General features: G+C 40.7%; 2 protein-coding genes across 2 annotated transcripts; one reads left to right on the top strand and one right to left on the bottom strand.

Moving 5' to 3' along the window:
* Positions 1-632: 632 nt before the first annotated feature.
* Positions 633-9,320, bottom strand: LOC141016825 (immunoglobulin lambda-1 light chain-like). The gene is made up of 5 exons (XM_073491375.1): positions 9,278-9,320; positions 8,865-9,185; positions 3,124-3,165; positions 976-1,278; positions 633-859 (listed from the first exon to the last, which is right to left on the bottom strand). The coding sequence occupies exons 1-5, from the start codon at positions 9,318-9,320 to the stop codon at positions 711-713; spliced, it is 858 nt and encodes a 285-aa protein (XP_073347476.1). The 3' UTR covers positions 633-710.
* A 2,553-nt stretch (positions 9,321-11,873) lies between these two features.
* Positions 11,874-17,428, top strand: LOC141017118 (immunoglobulin lambda-1 light chain-like). Its single transcript, XM_073491732.1, has 5 exons — positions 11,874-11,916; positions 12,009-12,335; positions 14,420-14,479; positions 16,217-16,519; positions 16,635-17,428. Exons 1-5 carry the CDS (start codon positions 11,874-11,876, stop codon positions 16,802-16,804), a joined length of 903 nt encoding a protein of 300 aa, XP_073347833.1. The 3' UTR covers positions 16,805-17,428.
* The last annotated feature ends 2,035 nt before the right edge of the window (positions 17,429-19,463 follow it).

Below are 19,463 nucleotides of genomic sequence, written 5' to 3'. Positions count from 1 at the left end.
ACAGCCACACCTCCTGACTTGTATATAATAGCTATATGTTTCTGTTCACTTCTCTTTCTTTAGCTTTGTTGTCCTTGTTTAGCTGTATGCTTATATTCACATCTTCCTGTACGTTTGTTCTTGCTGCTGTGTGAAAGTATATTGAGAGCTACTTACAACCAGAGTCAAATGACTTGTAGGCGTCAACATACATGGCCCATGAAGTTGATTCTGTTTCTGACTGTTGCTCTGAAGCCAAACTGAAATCCATAAAAACAAGGCTGTTTCTAAAACACACTGTGATTTTTCACTTTATTGAGAATGTTACACTGAGATAATTCAACAAAGCTGCCACACTCTGCATAATGTATTAAAAAGAAAGACAAGAAGAGAAAAATACTAAAACAATCAAATATCTAGCAGACAGCTAATGATTCAGCTTCATTTTCTATTATTATACAAGTCACAATTCAAAGTGGAAATAAACTAGAGGATGAAAATAACACTATACCACAGAATTTATACTCAGTCACTGCAAATATATATGTGTATATATGTATTTATATATGTACGATGATACATTTTACAACCAACCACAAAACATGAAAACTGACATTTGTGACTGCTGATCAAAGTGATCAATGAGATGAATTGATGAGATTTGATGTTGAGAAAAGGCGAGCAGAAAACAGTCAGTCAGCATGTGTGCAGTTGGTGGACGGTCCCTTGTCTCAGAAGATCATCAGCAGAGAGAGTCCACAGCAGTACACCAGACTCTTCACTATCAGCACTGTGTAGAGCACACAGAGAAGCCTGACCTGGTACTGAGACGGCCCAGATGCTACTTGTGGAGGTGCTGGATCTGGAAGAGCTTGAACCTCTGAAACAGAAGAGGAGGCCAAAAGAAATGTCAGTCCTCTGCTCCTCTGCTCTCTTTGACAGCGTCTCCACATGAAGCTGAATCACTGCTGAACACAGTCACCAAGCCTTCATTACCTTGTTCTGTTTGGGCCTCCACTGTGCCCCCCTCGTGCTGGACGGAGCAGCGGTATTTATACGTGTAGAGAGCGTCCTGATCAACGAGAAAGATGGCGGCGGTGCGTCCCGACTCTCTGAGCTCCAGCTGCTCTCCCTCAGCAGGGAGCCACTTCTCCTCGTTCTCCTTTCGTCTGTTCCAGGAAAACTGGACCAGAGGAGGAAACATGGCTGAGGCCACACACAGCAGGGAGCTCTTCCCCTCCAGGTGGGCTCTGGATGCTGCTGGGTACACGCTCACCACGGGCTTCACTACCTGCTCATCTGAAGTTTGACAGCAGCAACAAGCAGCACAGACACACATTGACACAGTCAACAGCAGCTTACAGCACTGCACTGCATTCAGTGTGATCCTGGAAACTACATGGACTCTGATCACTAAACTACTCATCAATACAGCACAAAGTCCAACACATAGACTGGATTCACCTGCACATCAAACACACTCATCATGTCATGTCATCATATGTTATATGGGGACAAACAACATTATGTGTTCAGCACTTCTTTCTTTCAATGTGCACATTCATCATTATTATGACTATTACTAATAATAATATAACATCATATTTTCATACAATGGAAAATCTTCATGTGTATCATGATGAAAGACATATTATAATAAAGGACAAGTTTAATACCTGCTGCCATTTTAATGTTTACAATATCCACCACATATTATAAATATTTTTTTAAAATGCGTCTTGAATTTCATGTTTTTCATAAATATTTACACTTAACACACAATTACAAATACATGTTTTCATATGACTAATTTGAAAAAAGATGCAATTTAATATAAAAGAAGGTAAAACTTTGTTGGTTTAATGATATAAAATATGACATAATTATGAAAATGTTCTTTTGCAAAATTCAAAAGCTTCTTTAAATATATCAAGTTAATACATATTTTACAATAAAATATATATTTACCTTCACATAAAATACTTTTTAAAGTTTTTACAACATGTCTAACATATGACAAATTTACCACCGTGTACTTAAGTCCAGCCGCTAAAGAAAAACAAATCAGTACATCAATAATATCATAATGTTTTTTCAGTATTTTTACATTTATACACAATTACAATGATATGCTCAGTTATGTCAAATATGAGTAACGACTGCTTTGTAATATAATATGAAGAAAGGTAAGAATTTATTGATCCTTTACAGGAACTTCACATATGATTAAATTAAATGTGATAATATAATATAATATAATATAATATAATATAATATAAAATATTATAATATAATATAATATAATATAATATAAAATAATATAACACGTCTTATTGAAAACAGAATGTCGTACACAATATTTACCATCACACGCTGCTAATACATTTACTTCTAAGTATTTGAAATACTTACAAGTATTTTTTGTTTAGATTATACATGAAATTATTAATTAATATATTTATTATTATATATCAATTATTTAAAAGTCAATCACCATAAAAAAATATATATTTTCATGTGCCATTGTTTATCATACTATATATATATTTTAAAATATATATTTATATTATATTTTAGTCTAATGAGTATATTTTATATTTATTGTAATATCATATTCAGTGTCTGTTTGTCTTCATGTATAAATATATCTCACACTAAAAGACATATGTACCATCATATAAAATACAATTGTCATGAGGTCAGTTTGACCATTTAATAAAGACTTATTAATTATCCTATACAACATATTTAAAGTTATATGTTTTTCAAATACATTTCCTGACATATATTAAATGATGTTTAATATCATATATGATGTTGTTTTATAAAAACAAGAGATGGTGCTGAATTACTGAGAGGATCAAATACTGTATATTTGTAACATTGTCAATATCAAAATTTTTCTATATGAATCAGTTTGATCTCCTGCAGAAATAAAGAAGAACTTCAGTTGTGCAGTGAGATTTAAACATCTTTTCAGGAGTTATGAACCTTTTTATGTAACAATAGCTGCATGGCTGCAAGAATTCTCTACTAATTATGAACAAACTAACATGTAAAGCCTGAAGCAGCAGAAACTCATTAAAAACACATTTTCAACTTGTTCAATAAAAAAACTGAAGGAAAATGAAGCTTTATTCTCACCTGATACAAACAGTTTAGTTCCAGAGCCAAAGATCCGGTATCCTCCCACAGTGAAACAGAGTAATACAAAAACCTGTGTGCTGTTGAACGTGTCGGCTGAGGTGAACAAGTCCAAATGATGAAGCAGGATCATATTTCAGCTCCATGATGTGTTTCTCTAATGTTCATATCAACATGACTGTCTCTTCTTTTATTGTCTTTTTAGACACACTAGCAGTGTTGCTCTATGGATGCTGATGTCTGTCGCTCCACTACTTTAGTCCACATGGATTGGACCTGGACCAAAGGATGGATGGATGGACTGACATGACATTTTCTACAGACATTCTTGGTCCCCAGAGGATGAACTTCATTCACTGACTTTGTTGATTTTGACTTTTTATCTAGCTCCACCAGCAGGTCCACCAGTCCCTGGTCCTCAGTTGGTGGCCCAGTCGACACCTGTTCCCGCTTCCTTATCGGCGGGACAGCAGACTTGCTCCAGAGCCGGACCAGCGGTCTTTCCTGATGCCCGTCCAGACCTCCAGCTGCCGGCCTCCTGCTCTGCCTTGCAGCAGTCCTCTGTTCTTGTTCTGCAGCAACCTGTCTTAGCTGAGCTGCAGCTGTCTCCAGTTCCTGTGCTGAATCAGTCTCCTGTGGCTGTGGTTCTGTAACCTCTTGTTTTCCTGAGTCTGACAGCTCCACCAGCTCCAGTGGCAGCTCCTGCCAAACCTCTCAGGGGGGCAACTGTTGTGATGATGTCTGAGGTGACTGAGGTAAATAAAGGCAGCTGATATTGTCATGTTGCAGTGAACTATTTGTACAGTTTGGATGAACATTACACAGTGATCATCAACAGATGGGTCGCCATTCATGAGTTCACCCTCAAGACACCTTTAGATGTAAAGGTAACTACATCTTAGAGCCAAATAAAGGACAGTGGCACTGGGCCTGATAATGTGCAATTAATAAAACTATTTACAGTTCAACTGTTGAGGAGATATAAATGCAGTGTTGGGAATGTTCAATTTAAATTCAGTTGAGTCACTTTACATGAATATTTCCATTTGATGCTACTTTATGCTTCTACCCAGAGGCAAATACTTGACATTTTACTCCACAGCTTTATGGCATGGGAAGAAGCTGTTATGGAACCTGGCTGTTCTGCTTCGAAGGCTGTGGAACCTCTTTCCAGAGTCCAGCAGCGAGAACCGACCATGTAGGGGGTGGGAGGTGTCTCTGCTGATGTTATGAGCCCTGGTCAGACAGCGTTTTTTTGCAATGACTTGGATGGGAGGAAGAGGAGTCCCGATGATTTTCTCTGCTGTCCTCACCACCCTCTGCAGGGACTTCCAGTCAGAGGCACTGCAGGCTCCTGACCAGACAGGGATGCAGCTGGTCAGTATGCTCTCTATAGTGCCTCTGTAGAAGGTTGTCAGAATTGGAGGGGGGAGGTGTGCTCTCTTCATCTGGCGTAGAAAGTGCATCTGCTGCTGAGCTCTCTTTACAAGAGCTCTGGTGTGGTGGGACCAGGTTAGAGTGTCTGTTATCTGCACCCCCAGGAACTTGGTGCTGCTGACTCTCTCTACTGCTGTGTTGTTGATGAGGAGTGGCGTGTGTATCTGGGCTGGCTCTCCCTGAAGTCGATGATGATCTCCTTGGTTTTGTCAATGTTCAGGACGAGGTTGTTGATCTTGCACCAGTCCACAAGGTGTTTCACCTCCTCTCTGTAGGCCGTGTCGTTGTCATCACTGATAAGGCCCACTACTGTTGTGTCATCCGCAAACTTCACTATGTGGTTGGTAGTTGACCTGGCACAACAGTCGTGGGTCATCAGCGTGAACAACAGCGGGCTGAGGACGCAGCCTTGAGGGGAGACGGTGCTGAGGGAGATGACACTCGAGGCGTTGTGGCCCACCCGCACATACTGGGGTCTGTTTGAGAGGAAGTCAAGCAGCCAGTTACACAGGGGGGTGCTGAAGCCAAGGGGGGCGAGTTTGCTCACCAGATGTTGCGGGATGATGGTATTGAATGCCGAGCTGAAGTCCAGAAACAACCTTCGCACGTGTGTTCCTCCCTTCCAGATGCTCTAAGCTTGGGTGGAGTGCAGAGGAGATAGCGTCCTCTGTGGAGCGTTTAGGCCAGTAAGCAAACTGGTACGGATCGAATGTGGGGGGGAGTCTGGAGACAATGTGGTCCTTTACCAGCCTCTCAAAGCACTTCATCATGATGGGAGTGAGTGCTATGGGGCGGTAATCATTGAGGGAGGAGATGTGGGTTTTTTTAGGCACTGGTATAATTGTAGCAGTCTTTAGAAATGTTGGTACCACAGCCTGGATCAGCGAGGTGTTGAAGATGTCTGTGAGAACCCCTGCCAGCTGGTCAGCACATTCCTTGAGCACCCCTTCTGGTATGTCGTCCAGTCCTGCTGCTTTCCGGGTGTTTACTCTCCTCAGGGTTCTACGGACATCAGCTGTGTCCAGGCTGAGGGGCTGCTCATCCAGGTGAGGAATAGATTTCCTCGCAGTAGTGGTGTTGAGTTTCTCAAACCTCCCAAAGTGGTTGTTGAGTTTGTTTAGAAAGTTGATGTTGTTGTTGCAGGGGGGAGGAGAAGCTTTATAGTCTGTAATGACTTGAATACCCTGCCACATTCGTCTGGTGTTCGTGGGATCGTGGAAAAAGTCCTGTACTTTCTGACCATGAGCACGCTTTGCAACTCTTATGGCACAGTTCAGGTTGGCTCTAGCTGTTCTAAGTGCCATGTCACCAGATTTAAAAGCGACATTCCGTGTTTTCAGCATTGCACGTACCTCTCTGGTCATCCAGGGTTTTTCGTTGGCCCGTGTGGAGATGTTTTTGACCACACTGACATCCTCCATGCACTTCTGAATGTATGCAGACACAGACTCAGCATACTCCTCTACCCACGTGTGTTGATTGTCCATGGCAGCTGCCTTGAACATGTCCCAGTCCGTGCGCTCGAAGCAGTCCTGTAATGCATCCATAGCTCCTGCAGGCCAAACCCTCACCTGCTTCACTGTAGGTTTTTTTCTGATCAGCAGGGGCTTGTATGCATGAATTAGCATCACAGAGAGATGGTCTGAGGAGCCAAGGTGGGGGCAGGGTGCTCTCTCCCCTGGTTGCAAAATCCACATACTGATGGAAGTGAGGAAACAGTTTTCATCTTGGCCTGATTAAAGTCCCCTGCCACAATGAAAACTCCCTCTGGGTGTGTAGATTGCAGTCCACTGATGGAGCGGTATAGAATATTCAGGGCTTCTCTGGTGTTGGCACTGGGGGGAATGTACACTGCTGTGAGGATGATAACAGTTCACGGGGTAGATAAAAAGGCTTGCATTTTACAGTCGGTAGTTCTACATCAGGAGAGCAGTGACTTGAGACCAACTCCCCGTTGTTGCACCAGTTGTTGTTGGTGTATATGCAGACACTGCCGCCCCGTGATTTACTGGTGAGAGAGCTGCTCCTATCCGACCGGAATGTTGTTAGCCCTTCTATGCTAACAGCATCATCTGAAACGGATGGTTTTAGCCATGTTTCTGTGAGAATTATGGCGCCGCAGTCTCTTATCTCCCGTTTTGATGTTAAATCCAGCTTCAGGTAGTCCAGTTTGTTCTCCGAGGAATGGACGTTAGAAAGCAGGATGGAAGGAAGCGGAGTTCTCCGCGGGTTAGCCTTTAGCTTAGCTGTTAGCCACGCTCAACACCCTGGCTTCTGCTTCCTGTCACACCGCTTCCATCTCCTCTGCAGGCGGACACCGCTGGTGCGAGGCTCCGCTGCTTCATAGGCCGCTGGATGTAGCCGGCGTAGCAGTCCGAGGCGGGGGGCGACACCCGTTCCGAAGGACCGCCATTCCGACCGGGTTATGGTTAAGTTTAGGGTTTCAGGTTCGGAATGGCGACCTTTTTTCAAAAATAATTAAGGGAGTGGCAGTGACAGACTGTCGTTCAGCCGCTAAACAAGTAGCACAAAGCACATGCACAGACCCCCTGAGCCAATAACAGAGCTGCTGTGGCAGCAACGCACTCCTGTAGCGGCTAACGTTAGCTTAAAGCACACAGCTGAGAAAGTGTGGCTCTTACCGACCCCACTTTAATACATATTGTTCAAACTACCATTGACTTGTACATGTTTGTCCGTCTGGCCTCTCCGGACACAAAGAGTACAGAAGTGGATTGAGTCTCTGTGTCAATCTGTCAAACGAGGCGATGCTGATCAAATCTAAACACAGATTCTGTTCCTGCATCGACTGTTTCTCACCTCAAATGTTTTCACAAACACATTTTAGTACCAGATCCTTTGTTACCAGCCTGACACCACTTTGTTTCCTGTTTCAGAGCGGACGAGCCAAAACCAAGCCCCGCCCACCTCGCTGTGATTTTATTGGTCCAGTGCAGCGCATTGCATTCTGGGAGTTGTATCTTTTCTACCTCTTCAACAAGAGCAGTGGCTGTGTCCCAATTCAGGGGTTCAGGGTGGCCTTCTTTTCCCTCTTTTTGGAGGACGCGCTGCTACTAGCCTTCGCAGCCTCCCATATCACAAGATTCTTTGCACGCCCCAAAAAGAAGTAAGAAAGAAGGAAAATGGCGACATCAAGTGGTGTAGATCGTCACTTTCGCGGGCCTGGGCAGCAGAAATCGTGAGGGCGAGAACATCTGGTGGAGCAACCAGGAAATACTCCGAAGGCTAGACCGTCCCATTTAACAACGGTTGACGCGGCTTTCGAAGGTCTCCCCGAAGGACTCGCCTTCGAAGGCTGCAAAGGCCATGTCCTTGAAGGATGCAGCCCCTGAATTGGGACACATCTACTGACACACTTCTTAAACATGTGACCTTTGTGGCCATGTTTGTTTGTTTGTTTGTTTGTTTGTTTGTTTGTTGTCGGCCCTTGATGACACAAAGTCATTTCAGCCTCTGTTCATATAAAATCTTGATTTGTGCAGCTTTAAATGTTACAAAGTGTTTCATTCTTTAAAGTTTTCAGTCAGTTGATTAAAAATTAAGTCATTAACTTTCCAGATGCTGAAGTGTCGGTCTGGAGACACTTTTGTCCTGATGGTGGCGCTAGAGGAAAGGTCAGGAGGTCACCATAAATGTTAGGGTTCATCCTCTGGGAAGCAGAAACATCCACAGGAAACTGATGGAAATGTGTCCAACAAGACGAGCGTCCTAATAAGCCGCTGCTAGAAGGACAAAGTCCTGAGCTGACATGTGTCCAAGATTTGTCTTTTAAAATGTAATAAAGTGAAATGATGTGGTGAAATCTGCTGAAAGGTGTTAAACAACAAGTGCTGCTGGAAGTGTTTTCATTCAGAGACATTAGTGTTGTGAGGGACGGATGGACTTTATTCAGCAGCAGGACGTTGGGCTGTAAACATCTGATTATGTTTGATTCATTTTATTGAAATATTCTGAAGTATGTTTGTTGTTTTACTGATTCATCTGGATTATGTTTGAGTTTGTCATTGAATTATTTTCCTCTTTATTTTATCATTGTGTTTGTGTTTGTGTCCTTTTTCCTCACTGTGTGAAACAACAATAAACCTGCTGGAATATCTGATCAAAATATAAATAAATATAATATGAAATAAATCCCTCAGTTCAGTGTGTTTGTGACTGTGGCTGAGATGGAGGTGAAATATGTGAACCTGGGCTGTGGTTTACTGCTCTCTTCCTGTCACAAACACTGTTTGAACTCTGTTCATCTGTTGGTTTTTGTTCAGGCTGCTCGCATCATTTCTCACTGTGGGCGACATAACAGGAGCAGTAGTAGGTGGCTGAATGAAGGAGTTTAACTGTCTGGATCTTCAACTCACAGCCGTTCTGATTATTCATAGCTGAGAAATCATCTTTCTGAGGATGATTGTACCTGTAATCCATTTTGCCATTATGCCTGTTAATATCAAGAATCAGAGTGAATGTTTCTGTGTCTTTCTTCTGGTACCAGACTACCCAGTCAGTGTTACACTGGTCAGTTCCTCGACAGCTGAAGGAGACGTCTCCATCAACTCTCCTGGTCAATGTTAAATCGTCCTGACTCAGCTGTGCTGCCATGGCAACCAGCGCTGTAGAGAAGCAGACAGATAGATGAAGGTCAGTGTAACAGTGTTTGTTCCAGGTGGACTTTGTTGGCTCCTGATTGGCTGGAAACACTCACCTGAACACAGACAGCACAGAGCAGCAGCTGGGAGGAAAAGCATTTTGTGCAGTGGTGTTTCCTCTGGTGAACCTGGGGAGAAGTGGCGCTCTGACGCAGCTGAGGCCAAACGAGGACGAGCTGCGAGATCAGACGAGGGCCACGTGGTTTCTAACAGGTCCTCAGAGCTCCCATCAGCCCCTGCGGCGCACAGATAAGGCTGCTGTCTGACAAAAGGCCTTTTTCACAGCACACATTTTGACTCGTCATAGAAGGAGAAGCACAAGTGTTACTAATAACATTAACGATGACTCAGCTCTGTTCAAGTGTCCCAGTCAGCCATGATGGTGTGACAGTGAGCCAACAGGAACAAAACCAGGACCCTGAACTGAAGCAGCTAAATGGAATTCAGCCATCAGAATTTTATTATTAACACCAGAAAAAGGCCTCATTTCAAAAAGATTACAAATATTATAATGAGAGTTGTCTGATGTCACTGTTTTTGTACACTGTAAATAATTTTAGTCCAATCTGATTTTAGGTTTATTTTTGGTGTAATTTTATCGTGAAACAGTTTGAAGCTGGTGTACAATCTGAATATTTTAGTTCAGGTTTAATCTGAAAATCTTTGGTACAATCTGAATGTTTGAACTGAAGTTCGTTATAACTAGAACACAAATCAAAATAGAAACTATAGAAGAGCAATTCAACTCCAACTTACAAGGCAAGCAGTACAAATACACGCAGTACCCACCAGCAGAGATATACTTCAACTAATACTGCAGTACTGTCTCAAGTGAAGTGACACAGTGCTGTGATTAGTTACACTTCTATAGTTATAGTTAGTATAGTACATGTAAGAGTAATATGACACCATCTACTGTAACAGGCAGCAGCACAATAATATAGTAATAATATAGTTCATAATATAGTTGCAGTAGAAATAGTATTTGAAGTATTTTTAGAAGTAGTCACAACAATAATGCCAGTAATACTCCTCATTTACTGCTGTGTGTTTTTTATCCACTAGATGTCACTGTGGGTTTGTTGCCACTAAAATAAGAGGTCAGAGCTTCATCGTATCGTCATGGCGACCGTCATCAGCATCACATGGATGTCCCTGCACTTCCTGTGACCGACCACAGGGTGGTGGTGTTTCTCTGTGATGTTTAATGTCAGCACCAGCAGCAAACACAGAAATCCAGCATGTGATCAGCTTTAGTTTGAAATGTGTCACACAGCCACGGTGGAAGAGCTGATTTATTGGTGTGACGCGTATCTAACAGCGTAAAGACACATGTAATGTCACACATGTGTTGTCTGCTGAGACAGCTGCACTATGTTGTCATTCTTCCAACAGTTTTTCATGGTGGAAATGATCAAAGTGTTCAGAGTTATAACACATAACAGAACAAACATCCCTTCAGATGATATGAAATGTATCATAACTGTTCCTTCAGCTTCTTAAAGGAACACACGGACATTTGTCTGCTTTGGTTTGACACTGTTATTCCATTTAAAGCAGATTTCAATAAGCAGAGACGAGTGAATGAAGTAAAGATCATGTTTATTACAGCAGATGATATGTGATCAGTGAGTCTGCTCACAAAGTCTTTGTCACTTTGAGTCTACAGAGAGATTTTATCTTATTGAGGGGCGTCTGAACAGCAGCAAGAAAAATCCACCAAATGAATGAAATGGTTAATCTGTGAGGAGATGAAACATAATATAGAGCATGACAGGGAAAAAATTAAGTGAGGTGATTAAAATAACAGTGAAATTTGAAGATGAAACAAAACTTTTTTTGCTGGTCAGCAACGGCTGGAGGACAGCAATGACCTGCTTTCACTGACTGAACTTTCACTAGAGCTTCATCTGAGAAAACATTTACAGAAAACATTAAATCAGTAAATCAGCTGCTGTTTGTCTTTTTATTCTAAATTAAATGAACTAAAATAAACTGAAAAATGAGCTATTCGTCAATTTAACAAAAGCTGTTTTGTATCAAAGGAAGTTATAACGAACTTCAGTTCAAACATTCAGATTGTACCAAAGATTTTCAGATTAAACCTAAACTAAAATATTCAGATTGTACACCAGCTTCAAACTGTTTCACAATAAAATTACACCAAAAATAAACCTAAAATCAGATCGGACTAAAATTATTTACAGTGTACAAAAACAGTGACATCAGACAACTCTCATTATAATATTTTTGATCTTTTTGAAATGAGGCCTTTTTCTGGTGTAAACAATAAAATCCTGATGGCTGAATTCCATTTAGCTGCTTCAGTTCAGGGTCCTGGTTTTGTTCCTGTTGGCTCACTGTCACACCATCATGGCTGACTGGGACACTTGAACAGAGCTGAGTCATCGTTAATGTTATTAGTAACACTTGTGCTTCTTCTTCTATGACGAGTCAAAATGTGTCCTGTGAAAAAGGCCTTTTGTCAGACAGCGGCCTTATCTGTGCGCCGCAGGGGCTGATGGGAGCTCTGAGGACCTGTTAGAAACCACGTGGCCCTCGTCTGATCTCGCAGCTCGTCCTCGTTTGGCCTCAGCTGCGTCAGAGCGCCACTTCTCCCCAGGTTCACCAGAGGAAACACCACTGCACAAAATGCTTTTCCTCCCAGCTGCTGCTCTGTGCTGTCTGTGTTCAGGTGAGTGTTTCCAGCCAATCAGGAGCCAACAAAGTCCACCTGGAACAAACACTGTCACACTGACCTTCATCTATCTGTCTGCTTCTCTACAGCGCTGGTTGCCATGGCAGCACAGCTGATTCAGGACCAGTTATCACTGACCAGGAGAGTTGGTGAAAACATAATCTTGAGCTGTGGAGGAACTGAGCAGTGTGATAAAAAACAAGTCTACTGGTACCAGAAGCCAGAAACAGAACCACTCACAGTGATTCTACGTATTGATCTGAATGATGGGAAAGTTAATTCTCGCTACAATCATCCTCAGCAGGTTGATTTCTCAGCCTCGAGGAAGCAGCACGGCTGTGAGCTGACGATCACGGGCATCAAACTCCTCCATTCAGCCACCTACTACTGCGTCTGTTATAAGAGTGTCGCCCACAGTGAGAAATGATGCGAGCAGCCTGAACAAAAACCAAAAGATGAACAGATGTCAAACAGTGTTTGTGACAGGAAGAAAGCAGTAAACCACAGCCCAGGTTCACATATTTCACCTCCATCTCAGCCACAGTCACAAGCTGAAGGCAGAACTCTGAACACACTTCCTTTAGCCCCTTCAAAGTAAAAGCCTTCGAGGCCACGATCAGCTTAGATTCAATCAAATTAAATAGATTCCAGTTGTCTATTTCTTACAGTGGAACAAAACATCACAACATCCAAAGAAACTTGTCAAAGCCTTCATGCAGTATAATCCTCTTCTCCATGATGCTCCAAACACTCTGTTTGGTCTCAATGTGGCTGAAGACACTGTTGTTGTCTGCGTGTGTTTTAGTTTTCAGCAGAATTCAGGTTGAAAGAGAGAACGAGTCACATCCACTGTCCTCAGATCAGCTCCCTGCATCACTCACTTTCATCCCCAACTTGTAAAGAAAACTAAATGTGGACTCGGCAAAGCAGACGTAGTTGTTGCTGTAGTTTCAGAACTGAAACAAACATTTGATGCAGTCAGCGATGAAATTCTTCTTTCTGAACGTTCAACTTGAACTTTTCTGTTTCGTCTTCATCAAACATGACGCAGCAAGTTAAAGTCAATAATGAACTCTCAGCGGTGTTCCACAAGGGTCAGCATCGGGCCCTCTCATCATTCAGCTTATAGAGAGTTTAGTTTAAATTTCACATGAGATCGTCTTTTGTTTTTTAGCCTTTAATGTTTAATTAAGACCACAAACAATGAAACTACCTTTAAATTTGGTCGAACTCTGGTAATCAGGCTTACAGTTGCAGAAGAGTGCTGTTATTACTTTATTATTAGTTATTATTATTAGTTAATTATATTATTTGTTGTCACCATCTGAAGCAGAATGCTCATCAGAGCTGAGCAGACGGTGGAGCGCAGTCAGGCGGTGTCTCTAACTTTGTGAAATTCATTGTTAGAAAGTTCATAAAACCACATTTGACGTTTTTAATGAGTTCATATCCATAAATGTAAAAAATATTTGCCAATTAACAAACTAATTTATGCAAAACTACAGAACCAAGACTCCTTTTACTGTTAATTGTCACTAGTTTGACTATATTTTATAAACGTACTTACAGTATTAAACCTGAATGTAACAGTTTCTTCTGTCAAATAAAATTACATATTTTTCATGTTATTTTATATTTCAGACATGTAAATTCAGTCTGTTTGAAATTGTATTGACATTTTTGTGTATTTCATAAAATACAGGACAAATCTGTGTAATTACAGATTTTATGTTTTACAACACAAACAATATTAATATGAATGTGTCCTCCCCAACAGTGTGACAGCATTAATGTACACCTCTATACTGATGACACTGTTTTATACACATGAAAACACAGCAGAGTGAGCTGCTTTGAAACCTAAACACAGCAAGAATCTTCTTCTTCAACCTGCTGCTGGAATAAAGTCCATCCCTCCCTCACAATGCTCATCTGAACTTCCTGCAGCTCCTTCACAGTAAAAGCCTTCCAGCACATGTGTTGAAACTTATATATGTCCTATATCTGTAGTTCAATATACATTAATTCATATGTCCATTATTCCTTCTGTCACATTGTTATTTAGTTTTTATCAGTTGATGAAACTGAAAATGCATTTTGTCATTTTGAATATTTTTCATCATAGTTTTGATTTACAGAAAACACACACATCTATCTATGAATGTGTCTATACACACACTGTATATGTGTGTATGTATATATAACAGATTTGTCTACATGTCTTGTTTAATGACATCATATTTACATTATGATGATATGAATTATTGTATGAATGTTGACAGGAATCTTGATAATAACACACTGATGTTCTACATGATGTTAAACACAGACACACAGTCATCTGTATAATCTCTATATACACTGTGAACTATATGTGAAGATTAGAGAAACACATGATGGAGCTGAAATCTGATGGTGGTGGATCATTTGGACCGGTTGAGCTCAGCTGACACATTCAACAGTAGACAGGTTTTTGTCACAGTGTGTTTCACTGTGGGAGGATCCAGTGACTCCAACAGATACCTCATCTTTGGCTCTGGAACTAAACTGTATGTAACAGGTAAGACTCAACTTTCATTTTCCTTCACTAGTTTTATTGGACAAGTTGTTCACTTTTGTTATGCGTCCATGTTCTCGCTCATGTTCACTTAATCTTAAAGTAATGAGAGAAACTCAGCAGTGATGTCGGAGCTCCGCTCTGTTTCCTCGTCAGCTGCTGTTCAGTCAAACTTCACGCTGGTTTTCTTCTCTCTCCTGAAAGAAATTAAATTCTACATGAATGATTGTGATGGTTTTCCTGCTCTGTTCATCGCTCGACTTTTTCAATCTCCAGTTAATCAAAGTGAATTGAAGAGATGAGCAGGATTCTTCAAACTCTCACAGATTCAGTTGAGACCTCCACAGTTGATTTGAAAATTCACATTCAAATGCAGATTAATGAATGTTGCACATCTCCAGTGTTTGATCGTCTCAGTCAATGTGTCTTATTTGTTGGTTCTTACCTGCTCTTTATTTGTGTGGTATTTGATTTAAATGTATTTTAAATAATATATGGTGGTGGATATATATTTGTGTAATATTGTAAAAGTGTTTTAAAATGGTATATAGTTTGACAAAATGTATTAAGAAGTGTATACAAATATATTCACAATTTTAATATATATTTTGTATACGTGGAAATATTGTGGAAAATATACTTTATAACGGAAAATATTCGTCATCATATAAAATACATTTGGCATCAGGATTTTTACAATTTTACCACAATATATTGTCAAAGTATATTTACTACATGAATGTGTAGTAAAAAATCATATACTGTCGTTGACACCATATATTTACATATATACATTTTGTATGAAACGTACATATGATGGAAAATATAAAAATGAGGAAAAAGAAAAATATTGTATTTAATTTTTTTATTTTTCACACTGATTAATTATACGCTGGTAAACACATTTGACCAGATAAAAAAGAAAAACAATATTTCAGTATAAAAGTAAATTCACAATTTCATATTTGACAAATAACACAAAAAATATATTGAGTTTATGATGAATAATTATGAATTGAATATATGTTTTGCTTTGCGTGTGTTAATGTTTTATTATAGAGAATATGTTTATCATCATATATATCATGAACAAGTCTCTAATTTATTATAGAAGTTAATATTGTAGGCTTTATCTGATGGATGTAGTTTTTCATTAATTATTTTCCTTTATATTAAAATATTGACTATTTAATTTGTTGGAGATTGTTTAGATTAAGGTCTTTACACATTGGAGGAGTTTATTTCCTGCGATTAATTTTGAACTGATGTTTATGTCACGAATACTACGGCCAAAAAGCGACATCATTTTTTCACAGCGAGGTCGATTTTTTGACTTTTTGCGACGCTAATGACGGCATCAACCAATCATGTTGTAGGAAACGGACGTCAGGTCACAGCTGATGAGAATGGCGGACCTGTTGGTTGTTTCTGTTCGTCATCAGTCTGTATTATTCACGTCGCTGTTGGTGTGAATAGTTTGAACCAGTCGCAGGCGAGCATTTCTCATATTAGTGTTGTTTATTGGTGTCATCCCCGGTGTGTAAAGGCCTTAAATACTCTGAATAACAGCAGCAGGTGAATCCAGTCTATGTGTTGGACTTTGTGCTGTATTGATGAGTAGTTTAGTGATCAGAGTCCATGTAGTTTCCAGGATCACACTGAATGCAGTGCAGTGCTGTAAGCTGCTGTTGACTGTGTCAATGTGTGTCTGTGCTGCTTGTTGCTGCTGTCAAACTTCAGGTGAGCGGGTAGTGAAGCCCGTGGTGAGCGTGTACCCAGCAGCATCCAGAGCCCACCTGGAGGGGAACAGCTCCCTGCTGTGTGTGGCCTCAGCCATGTTTCCTCCTCTGGTCCGGTTCTCCTGGAACAGACGAAAGGAGAATGAGGAGAAGTGGCTCCCTGCTGAGGGAGAGCAGCTGGAGCTCAGAGAGTCGGGACGCACCGCCGCCATCTTGCTGGTTGACGGGGACGCTCTCTACACGTATAAATACCGCTGCTCCGTCCAGCACGAGGGGGGCACAGTGGAGGCCCAAACAGAACAAGGTAATGAAGGCTTGGTGACTGTGTTCAGCAGTGATTCAGCTTCATGTGGAGACGCTGTCAAAGAGAGCAGAAGAGCAGAGGACTGACATTTCTTTTGGACTCTTTTCTGTTTCAGAGGTTCCAGCTCTTCCACCATCAACTCCACCAGTAGCTCTTGGGCCGTCTCAGTACCAGGTGAAGCTGCTCTGTGCGCTCTACACAGTGCTGATAGTGAAGAGTCTGGTGTACTGCTGTGGACTCTCTCTGCTGATGATCCTCACAAACAAGAGACCGTCCACCAACTGAAGATGAAGTCCAGAGCTGGTCCCTGTAGTCCAGAATGTGAGAAGTCCATTCTCTCAGACTGTTCTGTTCTGTTGATCCAAAATCAAAAGATCCAAAAACAGCAGCATCATCATTTCAGCCACTTTTATGAGAACATGTTGATGACGTCATTATGTGGAGATATAACAAGGTCAGTTATACAGCAGGTAACATGTGTAACACAGTGACATATTTATATGTCATTTGTTGTATTATAATTAAACAAACTCTGTAAATAGTTAACAGTTAATAGTTCAGCTGACATGTGAGGCCTCCAGAGTCGATATGAGGAACGTTTCAGACTCAGGTCCTGAACCCCTACGTTCATTTTAGTGGGTCCCCCTATATATTATGTTTCCCACGTTAGCCTCTCCCCTTTGTGCTGTTGTGCTTCACAGGAGAGGTGAGCTGCACTGTTGTCTGACATTTCTGTGTGTTAGCCACGCTATTACAAGTTTGTTTGTCATCTTAAACTTATCGTGAATATGCTGAAATGTTTCTGTATCATTTAATTTGTGTAGCATCTGAAGTTTAAGGGCAAAATTGAGCGGAGGATTTTTGTTATTCACCTGTTGTCAGAATAAACGGAGATCTCCTCCAAAGATATCCTGGTCTGGACCTCTTCATCAAAACACAACGCAGACAACGCTCGCCCCCACCGGTTACAGAGAGAACAAATGTTGATGATACAGATCAGATGAAGAAAAGTGTTGTGGTGGTACTGGCAGGAAAAAGACTGAAAACAGCCCAAACCACAAATACACACTGCTCAACATTAGTGAGGGATGTTGGGATAGAGGTATATATAGTTTACCCAACAGTATATTTCCAGAGCTGGATTCTGGAGTATTGCATTAATTCTGGGGACCAAAGATTTTCACAAAACACAAAATAAAAACTCAGATATGTCACAGAATAAACAGTCAAGTGAAACAGTAAAATATCCCAACATCCCTGACTCATGTTGAGTCGTGTATATAATTATGGGGAAAGGTCACTAATACTTGGGTAATGATTAAAAAATACCTCTTCAGGGGACAATGAAACTGAAACATACTTCTTTTACTGCCTCTTCAGTCCCTGATGAAATGAAATGGGACTTGGTGCTCGGATATGAAGGGTTCAGTTCAGACAAACAACAGAAGAAACCTGCAGGCGCCGGGCTGATGAAAGGCAGCAACACTCTGCACAAATAAGCTCGGCCCTGATGCAGGCGACCGAGTGGAGCGCTGACTTTTGATGGTCACTCAACTCGGATGTTGAACGCTCACAATTTCTTTATTCATACATTCTTATTTTTATTATTATTAACAATAGTACTTTTATTCTTTATGATTGTCTCTTTGTCTTATTCTTTGATTCAATGCCCAGTTTTAATAAAATAACCCGAAACATTTTTGTGCCTTTTCTTTTCTCGATGGGACAAACTGTGAATCATTTCATTGAACATCTTTGATGTGGATGTTATTAAAAAGAGGAGAATTTTATATTTGTACCTTCAACATGTCACCTGGATTCATATCAGTGTTTTCTTGAGACGTTTCAGTTTTATTTTGCACAATTTAAAAATAATAATAAACAGTGCAGGAAGAGGCAGAAAACCCAGAGGGCTGATCTGAGGCATCCACCTAAATAATGTTAAGATAAGACAAAGTTATAGAAAACACATAATAAACTCTAAGAAAATAATATGAACACATTACATTTATAAACTAGTCTACAGAGTAACCTCACAGAATATTTAAGGTGGTTTCATTTCCTGTGTGAAGGAAATATTTTCTAATATTCTGAACAGGTGGTGAACACAAATCAAACCATTCTTCATCAAACTGAATATTTGATCTAAATATCATATTTATTCATGAACATATAAAAACATAGAAACAGAAATAAAGTGAGACACATAAAAACACTGTCACATGGTGTTGCTATAGTATTAACTTGAACCATCTCAGAACATTCAGGATGAGTCAGTGAGTTTTGTTCTCAAGTTGAACAGTGGAGTTGATTTTAATCTTCAGTCTCATTTCTTTTAGTTTCCTGTCTGTGTTTGTTAGGTTGACCTCTCTCAGTTTGCTCGACTGTAACAAACAGGAAAACTGACTCATGAAATGCATCAGAAATAAGTGAGTGTAAATAATGACATCACAGCACAGCTTCTGTGTTTAAAGCCTTTATTTGACAGTTGTTTGTGTTGTGAAAATGCTGACAGGAACAGACTAAAGCTCCTGATTTAGTTCCTGAGTCTAGCTCCTGGAGCTCCTCACTTCTTGGACTATTTGATCAAAAAGCTCTTTGAGTTGCTGAACATGAACAAGAATGTGTTTGCATGAACGAGCTCCTCCAACCAGATAGTGTAACAGACACATCCTCACCAGACATGAACCACTGAGGCATCAGATCAGAAAACACTCAGATGTGTTGTTTTGGAGGCCGCTGACAAAGAAGCCTTTTGTCAGTTTTCTATGAGGACTTGTTGGCTCTCATCAACACGAAGTGTGAACTGTAAAGTGAAGCTTTGATGGCTAAAATCACCATGAATAAAGTCCATGGACGTGAGCTCCAGGTGGGGGGTCACTGTTGGTCTCAGTTCAACTTTGTGTGGGTGGAGGGCTCAGTGGAAAAAAGGCTTCCAGACAAC

This window comes from Pagrus major, chromosome 21 (genome assembly GCF_040436345.1).
Source record: "Pagrus major chromosome 21, Pma_NU_1.0".
NCBI lineage: Eukaryota > Metazoa > Chordata > Actinopteri > Spariformes > Sparidae > Pagrus > Pagrus major.
The sequence above is the reverse complement of the archived record's forward strand: the minus strand, read 5'-3'. Positions and strand labels throughout refer to the sequence as shown.